Raw genomic sequence first — 15,832 nt, forward strand, 5'->3', positions numbered from 1 at the left:
CGCTAGCGGCGGTCATAATTATGACACTACTGCATTTTACTTCTGAATATTTTCAAAGTTGTTACATTTAAACTATGTACTTTTGTGTAGTTTAATGTAAAACAATGCATCATATTGTAAAAGAACATCATTTTGTAGTGTTGCTGTCCTGTGAGGGAAAAAAAGTAATGTAGGCCTATTGTCACAATATTAACAAATTGGTGCTAGCTGCGTCCCATATCAAAGGGCGCATCTGAAGCGCTCGGACCGGTCTAGACTACAAAGGATTGTTCTTGTCGCCTGGCAACTGAAAGCTGCCGATGACGAGCGGGAGTAATGTTTGCACTGGACTTTTTTACATTCAAACAATAGGTGAAAACCTGTATGTTCACCATGGTCCATTTGTGTACATAATACAAAGAATACACTAGCCTACAAAATTGCATCAAGGGAAGATATAAGTGAACATTTGAACCTTATATATAGGCCTATGTAAGTTTTCTTTTCTTTTCATAAATCATTACATTATTTACGTACGTTAACACCCAATACTTGAACAGTTTAAAGTGTAATCCGCCAATTAAGGACGCAGCCATCAGCTTAATTTATCTGGCCATGGTCTTGGCTAAGCCGAAAATACATGACCCGGCAGCGCCGGGGTTGAAACATCCTCATGTCCTCCAGTAAAATGTTAAACATAAAAATGACAATAGCCAATTCTGGCTCCATAGCTGTTTACTCAGTTATATCAAATTAATTATCAGGCTGCAGCTGTCCTCTTGCACGTTTCTTGGCGCTAGGAGCGGTGATCGGGAACACCTGGTTACGCAATTAGGAAATCCTACGAAGGCTACATGGTGCGGCCTTCGAAGGATGCATCCTTCACATTGGGACACAGCTAGAGAAACATGCTGCCCACTTCAGTGGGCCTTTAAACATTTCGAAATAGTATGAAGAGGAAGCCTGGTTTGATTAAATCACGGCCAGGTTGATTGACGTGCTGTGATTTGCATTTCCATGTTTTGCATTTCCCTATTTCTTTTTGTCATTGATTTCTTATATTTCAAGACAGTTTCTGAGCTGCATTTGTGTTTCCAGCTTTGATTTATTCTGAGCCATCGTATATAGGAAGTCTTATAGTTTCTGTGTTGTTTTGAAAATCTTTTCCTTTAGGCCAATTGCACAAATTGATTTAAAGCTTACTCTTAACATAAAGGTTATGCAGGTGTCCCTCTTTCATATTCTTCCTGGTATTTCAGCTGAACTGTTCTTGTTTAGGTCACATTTTTAAAAACAATACCAATGACAGACACACAGTATCCTTCCAAGAACTTGTGATTTTAAAAACAAAAATCAGAACTTGTAGTGTAAACTGGTATGGCTTGTAATTAGCCGTCCTCAGGTGGATTCTGCCCCTCCCATTACAACCGTATTTCAGCTCTATTTCCTCATCAACCATAGTCTACAGTCTCTGGCAAGAGTAAACACCTCTTTAACTGAGAGAAGATGAGAAAAGAGGCAAGTCACTGTCAGACTAAACTGTTTAGATTGTGGCAAAGGCAAAAAGTAAATTACCTTAAGGTAAGTCACATCTCATCTACTTAAATTTTCTTGGCAGAGTCCAGCAATTCATTTATTTTGATGTCTTCTGTATTTATCTGCAGACAATATAATTTGTATAGGCAAATTCAAACAAAACAAAACAAAACAAAACAAAACAAAACAAGTGTATTTTTAAGTTCTTTATTTAAAAAAATAAATAATTATCTTCACTATTTTTAAATCTTTGCAGGTCACTATGAGGAACTTGAAGAACAAGACACTCCCGAAATGGAATTTCCTGTGATGTTTTTTTTTTTTTTTACTGGAAGACAAGACGGCAAAAAGAAAGAATGTGGAATTTCAAGATCACCTGTGGAATAGAACTACATGACACTGATTACAAATTCAGCCTAAACTTACTCTGAAACAAACCCTTCAAGAATCAAGAAGGATTTATTCCATCTTCAGCTATCAAGCACAGTTCTTCATCAAAGGTGTGTCTTAGTTATATTATATTTGTTCAGTCTTATTCAGTAATATAGTACATGTCACAAAACTAAAAACTGAAAACCATGAAAAAACTAAACATGTAAGATTGGTAGAATCTGTGAACAGTGATGTTTATAATAAATACATAATTTTTTTTTTTAAATATATGAAATACATTTTTGAGTAGGATAAATAAAATAAAATAGCTCTAAGTGATCTCTTGGGCTCGAATACCTTTTGGGAAGCATTGTGTAGATGAAAAGGGAACATCACATAAACACAACAACAACAAAAAAGGCTTTTAATGGTAAATCAAATATATTTATTTTTAGTAAAAAAATATTAAAGGTGCTCTAAGCGATGTCACGCGTTTTTTAGGCCAAAAGATTTTTTGTCACATACAGCAAACGTCTCCTCACCATCCGCTAGCTGCCTGTCGCCTGAACACACTGTAAAAAAAGTTTCTGACACCCCAGGCTCCACAAACTGCAAGAAAAACAAACTGGTCTAACCCGCACCATGAAACATAACAAACTGTTCCAGCCAATAACCGACAAGAAGGATTTGGGGCTGGGGTTTGGGAGGTTAGTGCGCGGATGAGGAGGAGGGAGGGTCTAGCTAGCCTTCGTTTTGTTTGACAATACCTCGAACGTCAACAAGAAGTGATGTCACCCAACATCACTTAGAGCACCTTTAAATTAGCAGATACATTTATCCTCAGCCCCGGAAAAAGTCACATTGCATACGCATGTGCATGCGCCATCTTTCATTTGGATGCGCCATCTTTCATGTGGACTCGTTGACAACGTGGCTTGTTCTCAATAAGAAATTGTTTTCATTTTTGGATTGTTGAATTGCAATACATTTGAATTTGGGCGGTTGCTATATACACCATGGGACACAGGTATGTCTAAGAACAATTTGAGGCCAAAACAATTTTATTCAGATCAAGACGTATGCTATCATTAATGTAGCATGCTAACAGCTACAATGTTTAAAAATATATATATATATTGCACATAAATATCACACATTATATTCATTACAGATAAATATGAGATAAATATTCAGTGCAAGTTCTTTCTGCAGTTTTAAGAAAATGTTTTGATTAGGAGGCTTGAATGTACGGTTGTTTGGTCTGGCTGGCAAAGGTAGGCCAGAGAGACAACGGCATATAATTAGGAGTGTGGATCAAATAAATTGCTACTTTTTTATGTTTTTCCTAGTATATACTGATATTTGGCACACACATTGATAAGACTGATGTTTTTACGAATTCATTTCTGAATATTGGGTCCATGTTTGTTCACGTGCTTTATTCAAACGACAGTAGACAAGCTATGCTGTTAATCAACATTTAGTGCTGAGAATGAAAATAAGGCAATGTTAATCAAACTGTGATCAAAATACAAAGAACTTTACAATATTTAGAATGACACAGATGAATGTTGCTGAATGGCGAGAAGGAAGTGACTATGCATTCCTTTACAATGATTGTGCATATTGGAGAGCAGGTGTGGGAGAAGATTTTTATGAAGTATAGTTATATATTTTGAACCAAAGAGTATAGGTTAGCACGCTGTTGATATCTTTTTATCTTCTGTTTCTACAGGTGGCACATCATTTTTTCCGTGTTTCTGCTGTATATCACAGGTGAGAGATTTAACATTTTAAATAAATTTCATGCCACATGCAAAAGCCAAACAGTGCGTTTGCTCTTTTTAGGTTCCTTCTCTTCTTCAGTGGTCACAGTTTGGGGTTTTATTGGAGACTCGGCTCTCTTGTCATGTTCTATCCCTGAAAGTGAGCTTAAAGACAGAATTGAAGATTTGAATGTACACTGGAGAGACGATGAAGGCAAGCATGTGTTTGACATAAATGGGCGCAAACAAGCAGTTGAAGAGCAAGCTCTAAAGTACAAGAACAGAGTTGAATCATTCCCTGATGAGCAAACGAAAGGCAATGTCTCCATCAAACTCAACGGTCTTCAAAAAAATGATGCAAGGAAGTACTTCTGTATCATCACAGGGCCGTTTCAAAATCAAACCTCAATAGAGCTTCAAGTCAAAGGTGTGTATAATCTGAAGATTTTCATAGTAAAAACTGAAATTATGAATTAAGTTAGTGACTGGTCAAACTAATGTAACACACTTTACCGTTGTTGTTTTGTCTCACAGATAGACCAGTAGGAAGAGGGAACCATGGAGGACTATACGGAGAACTGACACTAATTGTGTCTTTGTTAATCAGTTTTTTCTTATCCTTTTAATTTTTATTCTAGAGTTCAGATCTCTTCAATCAGCATGTTGAAAAATACATTTGCTCAGTTACTGTACTTAAGTAAATTTTTCAAGTATCTGCACATTAAGTATTGTCCCTTTAACAAACATTTCAGAAAGTAACATGTTGGTCCTTTGTATTTTAATCTGATTCTGATCAGAACTGATAGTGTTGAAGGTGACTGAAGTGAATGTTAAAGCTACACTGTGTAGGAAATTGTTTATGACTACCAACTGAATATTACTTTCTAGCCCCTCCCATTCTGAGGGCTTTTTAACTCCTACGGTGGCCGTATTATTTCAAATCTGCCGGCAGTCGCGAGTAATCTCCCCCTCGCATTCGTCACGGTGCCACTGAGTGTCAAAACGCGAAAGGCGAAGCTTGAATTTCCAGGTATGTCCCTCTTTGGCTAGTGTATTTTCAAGATGGAGGCGCAACATGGCTTCCGCCATTCGAGCGACTCGCTTCAATGTATTCTAAATGGCAGATTCTACGCTTACGAGAATACTTGATTAGTTGGTAGAAGTAATTACACATTAATGAGCACATATCATTTTGAAAGAACAAAGTGTTTTTTGCTATAAATCAACTTAAAAAATTACACAGTGTAGCTTTAAAGGCTGACTCCCTCAATATTTTTTGTAAGTTATAAACTGCCTTATTAAAATATAATCTTTATTTTTAGTGTTTCCACTTTTCTCAGTGCAGTTAAACATAAATTATTTGACATAAATGATAATACAGATTTCATTAATTTTAATCGTGCACAGCTTGGCTTTCGTCAATGTTTGTATATGGATGAGACTTGTAACAACTTCAGTGTCATTGTCATTTCTGTCAATGTGTGCTAATAAAACTATAATATTAACCCTATAATAAACTGGACAATCTTTTATGTATCGGTAAATTAACATACTAAACAAGAAACAGAAACGTTTTTCCTTTGGGTTTTCCACGTATGACGACAATGTTGTCAAGAAGATCCCCGTTCACACCATAGACAGTATAAGAAGTGGACAGAGCCATCTCATTGGAACTCAATTGAGACAAGTGAAGCCCATTTTCAGCGATTTCTTAGGACTTCCGTTCCTGACGCGCAGACTCAAACAGAGCTTGACGACGTAGATGTGATGTGAGCAACCCGTCTGTCTTCTAGTAGCTGTGCCAAAAGAAATCTGAATCATTCCCTTCCGAATCTTGCAGAGACGGAGATCGTGAGTAGGAGGTGTCCATGAGCTAGGAGCAGGATCAACTTTTGCTAGGTATTATGATTAATTATTTTGTAATTTTGCCTCCACGTCTCCCCGATTGCCCGCGAGCTTCTCCTCCGGTCCATACGGTAATCTCTCTACTGTGCGACAGAGAGTCGCGTGGTTATGACGCAATCGTTAGCCTACTTTTACAAAAACTGCTTCTACGGGGCCATAACGTAAGATACAAGGTAATGGAGCATTTTATACATTGTCGTGTTTCTTTAGAAATAAATAATGGACAAATGGAGTCTTCAAACGCCTCAGATGTAAAGTTATTCACTGTCAAAGTGACGCCAAAATGAATGGGAGTCAATGGGATGCTAACAGCAGCTGAAGTTCTGCTACAAGATGGTGGCACGCGGCCGGCTTCAACTTCCGGTCGACTTCCTTCCCGCTTGGTTCACACGGATCTGTGGGGGGTTAGCAGTGACAATATATATATAATGCACAAAATAAATAAACTTGTACACCAAAACATTTTTTTTGGGGTAATGCCTTTGAATTATAAACTAATCGTGATGTTCTTTAAAATTATCAGTTATGTACAATATTATGATGTCTAATAAAGGTGGTTTCATTTTACAGTGCAAATTCAATTAAAATGACATTATTTTTGTCAAAAAATACCAAAATAGCACTATATCAATAAGTGATCCATATATATATATATATATATATATATGGTGCACTAAGACAGGAGTAGTAGTTTCTACAAATACATTAAAACGTATAAGAACATGTCAGTGGCTTGGAAAAAAAGAGTAGTCGCCATGCTGACCATCTGAACATACTTTATCCCCTATTATTGGACAATTTCTGTTGTGGAACATGCAGACTGATGGAGGATGAAACTGCAGGTGGAAGAAATTAAATGAAGAAGGGTCATTTATTCCTGAGCAGAAGACCTTAAAGAGTTACAAAACTGGTACACTAAGAAAATGGTTTCACATGGTACCATCAAAACATGTGCCTAATATTGCAACATCACCTATTTCAGATCAACCCGCCTCTAAGTGACATGTAAAACACAACAGACTGATTGGTCCCTAAACATGTCATTGAGACGGCCTTTTCTTATATAATTGACCTTTAGTTTCGTTAAAAAACGCTTAGAAGTCAAACGTTAAGCATTTAATTTGGTCAAAACTAGTAAAAAAACAACAACAGACAGAACACATTTACTTGCACTATTCCAGTAAGCATATTGTTACACAGCTTAAGTTTTGAGAGGTTTACATGTCAAATGTTTGAATAAGTTAAATACATTTTAAAAAAAATAAATAGGTGCAATAAATTAGCTTATTTTAAATAAAATAAATAAATAAATACAATAAAGCAGGGTTTCTCAAACTCGGTCCTGGAGGGCCACTGTCCTGCAGTTTAGCTCCAACCCTGATCACACACACCTGAGCAAGCTCATCAATGTCTTCAGGATCACTAGAAACTCACAGCTAGGTGTGTTTGATCAGGGTTGGAGCTAAACTGTGCAGGACAGTGGCCCTCCAGGACCGAGTTTGAGAAACCCTACAATAAAGCTAGACCAACAGAATGGCTGTAAACAGTTGTAGTTACAACCTGTAAATAATTATGTAAGCAACTCAACTAGTATCGCAACACAAAAACACTGCATCACATCAAATCTTTAAGATTACTGAAAAACGCAAACGATTGACCTCATCCGGGTAGATGCCATATTTGAATTCATGTGAATGGACACTGTTAAGTATTAATTAATGCCATTAATGCCAAACATTTATTGGTTTTATCCACTGGGAATGTTCTGGATGTTTTGCAAGCTGAATGGCGGAAACTAAAGTGCAGTCCAGTAAACAAGACTGTGTTTATAGCATCTGCCCAGAGTAACATCTATAACATGTCAGATATGTATTTTGTGCGTCTAAATGTTTATCAAAATTACATATTGATGAACTACTGCATATATGAGATGTAATTTTGTGGTTCTTACTCTGGTCCAGCGAGAACATAGTAGGATATAGTCCTAATTCAACAGATTTCGTTTTTCGTTTTATGACTCTGTCAAAATATCAGATATCTGTCATAATATTGCAAAAAGCTGATCCCTGCACAAGTGTGTGCTTTCTGCTATATTGCCCACAATCACCACTCTCACAACCAGAGCAGAACAGTCCCAGCGAAGAAAGGAATTAACAGAGAGACAATCCTCTCCGCTTTGGATTCAACGTCACGGTTTGAGCCTGGCTTCACTTGGATTCCCCTTGGTCCATCTAAAACACAAAAACAATAAAAGAAGATTGAAAAAAACAGTAGCATGTACTGTAGGGCTAGTACTGACTCACAGTGTGGACGATCATTAGTGAATACACTAATACTCCAGAGGAGAAGTGTGTAAAGTCTGTGCCAAAAGCAACAACACCAAACGAAAGTGCAAGAATGATCGTTTCCGAACATTCCCCCCAAAAAATACAAAAATTATCGGAAGGTACACGGACCATTTTGTTTGCCAAACTGGTGATTTTGTTTTAGAATTTATTTTGTCAGATTTGTTATTTTGTTTTAGAAGTTATTTTGTTTGTCAGACTGGTTATTTTGTTTGACGTTTTTGTCAAATTTGTCATTTTGTTATATTAGTTTGTTATTTAGTTTATAGTCTGCTATTTTGTTTGCCAAACTGGTGATTTTGTTTTAGAATTTATTTAGTCAGATTTGTTATTTGGTTTTAGAAGTTATTTTGTTTCTCAGATTTGTTATTTTGTTTTAGAAGTTGTTATTTTGTTTGTCAGATTTGTTATTTTGTTTTAGAAGTTGTTTTGTTTCTCAGACTGGTTATTTTGTTTTATTTTTTGGTCAAATTTGTTTGTTTTTTTGTTATATTAATTTGTTATTTAGTTTATAGTCTGCTATTTTGTTTGCCAAACTGGTTATTTTGTTTTAGAATGTATTTTGTCAGATTTGTTATTTTGTTTTAGAAGTTGTTATTTTGTTTGTCAGATTTGTTATTTTGTTTTAGAAGTTATTTTGTTTGTCAGACTGGTTATTTTGTTTGACGTTTTTGTCAAATTTGTCATTTTGTTATATTAGTTTGTTATTTAGTTTATAGTCTGCTATTTTGTTTGCCAAACTGGTGATTTTGTTTTAGAATTTATTTAGTCAGATTTGTTATTTTGTTTTAGAAGTTATTTTGTTTCTCAGATTTGTTATTTTGTTTTAGAAGTTGTTATTTTGTTTGTCAGATTTGTTATTTTGTTTTAGAAGTTGTTATTTTGTTTGTCAGATTTGTTATTTTGTTTTAGAAGTTGTTATTTTGTTTGTCAGACTGGCTATTTTGTTTTAGAAGTTGTTATTTTGTTTGTCAGATTTGTTATTTTGTTTTAGAAGTTGTTATTTTGTTTGTCAGACTGGCTATTTTGTTTTAGAAGTTGTTATTTTGTTTGTCAGACTGGCTATTTTGTTTTAGAAGTTGTTATTTTGTTTGTCAGACTGGCTACTTTGTTTGACTTTTGTGTCACATTTATCATTTTGTTATATTAGTTTGTTATTTGGTTTATAGTCTGTTATTTTGTTTGTCAAACAGATTTTTTTTGTATGTGTTTTTGAGATTTTTTTTATTTTATTTTTTTAGGTCTCAGACATGCTGTGTTGAACTTCTCGTTCACAGTACACTTCCTCCTCACTTAACAGCTTATTTATTTGATGTATTATGTTATTTATTATAAGTGCCACCAAACCCCAGTGTTTACATTCAGGACGTAAACCTACAAACAGCTCACTGTGCAGTTGTCTTTGCACATTAAACTGGGATAAGAGAAAATATTATATCATGGGAAAAAATACAAACTGCCTTCACTTCGCCACACTTAAATCCCAATTACTGATATTTAACATCAAGAATTGTAAGAGCTAATAATGGCAACCAATTAATCGCACCTTTGACTTGAAGTACTGTGCATATTTGATGAGAACTAAATTCGGGGAGGAAGCAGCAGTACGACCCTGCATCAGTTTTCTGAAGTTTCTTAAGTTTGAGGGAGAAGTTTCCTTTGGAATATTCTGCAGGAAAACTTTCGGTTCTGCTTTTGTACGCTGGGTCCTGCTCCTTAGTCGATTCTACGCCACCTTGTATGTCATACACATTCTTGCTGTCTTGATATCTCCAGTATGCAGTAAAAATAGTAGGTTGCCGGGGAGAACGACACGGAAAAACTGTAGAATCTCCGACAAAAACCTGAATGGTTTCATCCACAGATGCTGAAACAAAAGCAGAGGCAGACCATGAACATGTGAAAGACTGAGTCAATGTTTACTTCCAAGCTGATTCAAATAAATATCTGCGATATTATGTGCTTACCTTCGTTCAAAACTAGTAGAAAGAAACAGACAAACACACTGCAAAAACAAACACAAAGACAGTCATACAGAAAGATTAAACTGTGATAACTACTATTCCCAATATTAAAGATATGCCTCAGGGTACTAGTTAGAAATATCTTTTCCTGAGGGGACCGAGACTTCAACAACAGGTGTCGCAGAGACACAGAGGTCAACAAAACGTCATTTACGATGACAAAAGTGGGTGATGAAACCTCTAGTAGTGCAGTTTATATTGACAGGCGCAGGCGGCTTTTGTAAAAGTGTGAAGATATAGTTGTTTTGAGCAGAAATTTTGTGTCAGTTTGACATTTTTATACATTTACACCAATGGTAATCAACAACGGTTTATTTAGATCATTTAAAGTCTTTTAAACCAGATTTTAGCATTAAACAATATAATTCTGGCATTCATCAATATATATGATGAATTGATCTGACATGCAACAGGTGCAGCGTGACGTCAGATATAATAATAATACAAACACATAAACGATATCAGCACGTCATACAATATAAGTTAAATGATATAGGCATAAATATATTCGATAACATTTGATTTACTTTAGTTTTCATGAATTCCAGTTTGTTTATGTTTAAGTAGCCTGGCAAGCTAGTTATTAGAAATAACAGCTAATGTAGACATATCTGCGCAAACAGACGGACGATTTTTTAACGTATTAACGTTAATTGTAAATTACATTTCTCCGTTGCTGTGAATATTTAGGACACGTTATCATCGTAAATGTAGGAATATTTACATACTGACAGAAGCAGCTAACGTTAGCACAAAGCCTCTATAGTCTAGCTATCGTAACACTGCGCCTCTGTTCTGAAGGCCAGAGGATAAAGATGTCTACTGCGACACGACGACAATTTCAGCACAACGTACCTTTTGAACATGATGTACAAATTTATAATAATGCAAACAGATAGTTATTGGAGGAATTAAGCTGAAATTTCAGCTGAAATTGAACAGCGAAGCGTGTCCATAATTTCCATTTAGCTGCAACGTAAAACGCATGCGCAGTTCGTTGCCTTTGTTGTTATTTTAATCTCTTTAAATAGTTTTTAAATAGTTTAAATAATATAGTATATCTATTGTCGTGTAAAATAAATAATACAAATTATATGAATAAAAATATATAAATTATACTATATAAGTTTTGTATGTGACCATTGGTGTGTTTGTTAGGCATTTTGTTTGTTTAATTTTTGAATACTTTAATTTAAAATGATTACCTTAATCTAAAGATGAGCCACACACTGCAATAACGAACACACAACTGACACAATAAAATATTAGAAACAAACGCTCACAAACAAATGATGCTTGATTCTGTTCATCCAGCTGAACACCAGATGGCGCAATCACGATTCCGATTATTTACCCGCCACAACTTTCAACTGCAGAAGAAGAAGAAGAATCGGGAAAACGTCGGACGTAAACAGAAAGAGGGATGCTCACTTCTTAGTGCACTTATTGATATTCTGCTGACCAGAATGATTTATCAGTGCCTTTACCCGTTCATAGCCCATGCCTGATATTTATAGAGCGAGTCTCAGACAGGTGTGTGCTGTAAGTATGGCATTTATGAAGCTTATAAGACCAATATCAGCTCAGATGTGGAATATTAATGGCCCTGGAGTTGAACAGCCAATGCTAAAAGCTTAAACTGTTTGATATTAATCACGTTCATGATATTTAGAGGTTTTAGACACTTATGGTATCATAATTATTTCGATTATATAAGATTAAGTTAGCTCGTGCATGGTGTTTTATACTCGAATCTGTGTTTGATTAGTGACTGTAGCAGTTTCGGTTGTCAGGTGGGCATATAAACATCTAAACAGTCTTAAAAATCTCAACCCCGTGCGAATGAGGGATTTCAGGACGTTTAAGGTTACTGGATTGTTCTGATATATTTCACAGGTTTGGTCACTGTTGTTTATCTAAATTTCTAAATAAAAATCTGCATGAATAATAATTATGGAGGACAGAAAGATCAAACAGTTATTACAAACCTGAGCTACTTGGAAAGACTTCAATTTTGCATATACATTTGGTTTGTAAAAAATAAAATAGGAACTGAAAATATTCAGGCTGCCAATATCACAATTAATATAATTACTATTATTATTATCAATATTTTGCACTTAGAACACTCAGTAACTTTTTAAAGATCAAACTGCAAAGTATGTGTAAATTGTATCAGAATATCTGTATATTTATATAAGAACTTTTATTTATAAAACTTATGTTTGTTTTTATTTTAGAAAGTGATTCATAGTAATAATTGACTGTAATAGTATTAATCATAATGTTAAACAATATCAAGTATAATTTGATATTATAAAAAATATATATATATATTTGGGAAACACTAAGGAAATAAATTAAAATATTTATTGAGAAATAGTCTTATCAGGGTCTTAAAAAGTCTTAATCCACACAAATTAAGGTCTTAAAATCGAGCAGAAAGTCTTAAATTCATAAAGTCATGGTATTAAATGTTGCCTGCGCTGCAAACATTTGTTATATCTTCTTCAGTGACTTATTTTCCAATACAGATATCCTTTAATATCCTTAAATCCCGATACATTTACTTGAGATGCAAAATGAAGATTAAAAAGTCTTGTTTTCTGGGAAATGTTTCAAAATGAAGTGAGTTTATGCTTAAATCAAGTACAAATATCTTTCAGTGGGATATTACCTTTTTTTTTTTTACAATATTGGCAAATGTTTGTTCTTGTTTTAATCATAAACTCACTTCATTTAGATCAATTTCACAGAATTTGATTCTCAAGTAAATATACTTTGAAGTATGAATCTTTAGACATTTGTACTGGAACCATTTTTTATTTGTATATTTTTGCAGGCACACTAAAAGTTATGGCTATTCCCATATTCTAGTGGAATATTCTATTGTAAAATGAATAAAAAATGTATGGATATCTGTTGGAAGTTTGTTAACTCATTGTGTGCTTCCTAGACATTTGCATTTTGAGAATTGTTAAATTTTTCTTTAAGTTCTTCAATTTATTCCTTAAATGTTCTTTAGGCTACTTGTTCTTAAAAAATAGTCTTACATTTAAAACCTGCAGAAACCCTGTTTATACAAATTATACGTATGTTACAGTTTATAAAGTTGATTTATTATGGTGTAAAAGTGAACTGAGTTACAAATACATTCTGACTTGAAAATCCTAACAATTATTGTATTTTTTGCAGATGGATGTCCCGTTCAGAATCCCCAAAAAGAAGCAGCTGTCAGATTCATGCAGTCTTGACATGCAGTCTCCACTGTCTCGACTGCAGGACAGCAACACGCACAAGGTAATGTAACATCATATACACTAATAAACAAATGTCCATATAATCAGCCAATAAAAATGTGTTCTCCATTTACAGTCTCATCTGAGAGAATAGATAAGCTCCTATAAGTCAATGCAAACACTGTAGTTTAATGTAAATCCACTCCTTTTGCTCTTTTCATTTCTCGTTCCACAGATGCAATGGGGTTCAACCACTCTTAATGGAAGAATGCTTCATAAATCCAGTTCTAATGGAAATAAGCTGTCAAAAGACGGACAGAGGAGTGAATCTGTGGGGTAAGACTTCAGATAAACCATCACTAGATGGAGCTGTTTATTTACTTTGAGACTGGTGTTTGCTGAGAACAGCTGAGCCGAAAGATTTGAAACAATCCCTAACCTTAAGTATTAAACCTAGGTTTGCAACTTTTAAGTAGTCATACTTTACATACATTATAACAAGGAACGATATGAGCCACATTTAAAGAGCAAAATATCATTATCAGTTGCATAATGGCTCATTTTACTTGTATTTGTGTCCATTTTTTGTCTGTTTCAGACCCATCAGGCCATCCCTCAGCGGTGAGAGACCGGATCTCTCACCTGACGCACGGACGCCAGGCCGCGTCACGCGCACCTGCTCGGATAACCTTCCCAAAGGATCCACACGTGGGCTGTTTAGTTTTAAAATGAACAAACAGGCAATAAAAGTCTGCCCTGTTCGAGCGAACGGGACGCCTAATAAGTTGTCCGAGACGACCGGTTTCAGACCCCAATGTCAAACTCCCACCGCAGGGAGAGACTTCCCAGGAAATAGCAGGTGAGAATCTGAACCATGATGTGGCGGTTAGTGCACATGGTCGTATGATCTAAGTGGGTTTTATAAAATGTATGTGTATGTGTTTCAGTTGGAGACCCAAAAGAGCGTCGGATACTCTTCTCTGCCATGATGAGAACCATTTGGGGACGTCTGAAAGCTCGTTCAAGATTCGTAGAGGTACATCCCTGTGTTATTTTAGCATCACTAATATATTATTGTAGAATTTCATAATATTTTTTATTTACTTTTTTATTTTTTTTGTCGATTTAGTTTTATTATTTTTGTCTGAGTACTTTTTAGTGCTGTCGAATCGATTAATCGCATCTAACATAAAAGTTTTTGTTTACTTAATATATGTTTGTATATGTATTATTATATTATACACAGACACGCACACACACACCCATAGATATATATAAATATTATATATTATATACACACATAATGTTATGTAGAAGACAACCTTTATGTCATATGCGATTAATCGTTTTGACAGCACTAGTAATTTTACTTAATTTTACTAAGCAACTTAAACTAAATGAAAATTAGAAATGTTGCTTTTGAAACTAACTGAAATATTGCTTACAAAAAGTATATTTTATTTTATTTCTGTTAATTTATTTCAATCAACATTAATGTTTTTTTCTTTTAGCTTTAGGGGCCGTTTACACAACACCGTCTTCAGCTAAAAACTGAAAACTTTTTATTGCGTTTTTGCCGTTCATTTACCCGACAATGCCGTTTTGGGGGCCTGAAAAGTTTTGAAAACTGGTTTCAAAGTGCAAGTTTTTGAAAACGATACCGTTACCGTCTCCATGTAAACTACAAAAATGTGTATTTGTGCAAATGGTGATGTCATGCAATTAGGTGTTGAGTCTATAGTAACATCGCCATCTACTGGCCTGGCAGCAACATACAGCGTTTTAGTCGTTTTCATGGATCCTTGTGAACGGGCATCGTTTTAACAATATTGTTGTCTGTACGCAAAAACACAAAGAAAAAACGTTTCCATTTTTAGTGCATTGTTGTCGTGTAAACATACCCTTTGTTAACGATAATAAGACCGATACATCTTCGCGAGCGCTGTATGGCAGTGCAAAATGCTTTTAGGCTTCTAATGAACGAGCAAAAACATTTTGGTTTGTAAGGTTTCTCTTCTCACCTGTCGGGTTAATTCGGTTTCACTCTTTTCTTGGATTCACATTAAATCTTGGTTTATCAATCCAGATTTCACTCTCTCTTGTCCAATTTTTGAACATTTATTTATATATATATTTTTTTATTATAAAAAAATACACATTTACATTATTTATAAATACATATGTAGTTAATTATATTTATATAAATATATAATATTCATTTTTTAAATATATACTTGTATAATACAAGGTGTAGATACCATAAATAATATATATATATATATATATATATATATATATATATGTTTAATAGTGTCCTATTAACATGCACAATTATATATTTTTATATAATAAAATAATGTTTATATAATTGATTAAATATTTTATTACTTACACCTTTTTATGACTTGGCAACCACTTTAGAACTGTGGCACAGACGTTTTCACATGCACACCATTATCTTCAGAAAATATAAAAATATATAATAAAAGTAGCCATAAATGAAAACTAAAATTGACCTATATACTGACTCTTGCCAAAAACACAAACATGATATAGCATGACTGTTCCTGCGAAATTCAGAAAGAGACTTTGGTTTCTCCCTAATGAGTTGGATCGTTAAACTAAATAAGCAGTTAAAGTAAACTGTAAACTTTGGCTGAGATATC

At 34.5% G+C, this 15,832-nt stretch overlaps 2 protein-coding genes and 1 long non-coding RNA gene across 4 annotated transcripts in view; 2 read left to right on the forward strand and 1 right to left on the reverse strand.

Annotated features, from left to right (window-relative positions):
* Positions 1-1,406: 1,406 nt before the first annotated feature.
* Positions 1,407-5,835, forward strand: LOC309475018. The gene is made up of 5 exons (XR_014197468.1): positions 1,407-1,560; positions 1,772-2,015; positions 3,623-3,663; positions 3,736-4,080; positions 4,188-5,835. It is a non-coding gene; the product is annotated as an uncharacterized lncRNA (long non-coding RNA).
* Positions 5,836-6,412: 577 nt separating this feature from the next.
* Positions 6,413-10,913, reverse strand: LOC309475075 (uncharacterized protein). Its single transcript, XM_082137692.1, has 4 exons — positions 10,783-10,913; positions 9,871-9,908; positions 9,450-9,770; positions 6,413-7,789 (listed from the first exon to the last, which is right to left on the reverse strand). The coding sequence occupies exons 1-4, from the start codon at positions 10,791-10,793 to the stop codon at positions 7,671-7,673; spliced, it is 489 nt and encodes a 162-aa protein (XP_081993818.1). The 5' UTR covers positions 10,794-10,913; the 3' UTR covers positions 6,413-7,670.
* Positions 10,914-11,317: 404 nt separating this feature from the next.
* Positions 11,318-15,832, forward strand: part of senp7b (SUMO specific peptidase 7b) — a 30,575-nt gene continuing 26,060 nt past the window's right edge. The window contains exons 1-5 of one of the 2 annotated variants that reach the window (XM_082138290.1): positions 11,318-11,469; positions 13,123-13,227; positions 13,402-13,502; positions 13,765-14,025; positions 14,114-14,202. In XM_082138290.1, the coding sequence (XP_081994416.1) occupies positions 11,428-11,469; positions 13,123-13,227; positions 13,402-13,502; positions 13,765-14,025; positions 14,114-14,202 (598 nt within the window). In that variant the 5' untranslated portion in view covers positions 11,318-11,427. The remainder of the gene's footprint in view (positions 11,470-13,122; positions 13,228-13,401; positions 13,503-13,764; positions 14,026-14,113; positions 14,203-15,832) is intronic. The other variant, XM_082138291.1, reaches the window with a different exon arrangement.

Source organism: Leuciscus leuciscus (assembly GCF_965113295.1).
Source record: "Leuciscus leuciscus genome assembly, chromosome: 15".
In the NCBI taxonomy this organism is placed as follows: Eukaryota; Metazoa; Chordata; class Actinopteri; order Cypriniformes; family Leuciscidae; genus Leuciscus; species Leuciscus leuciscus.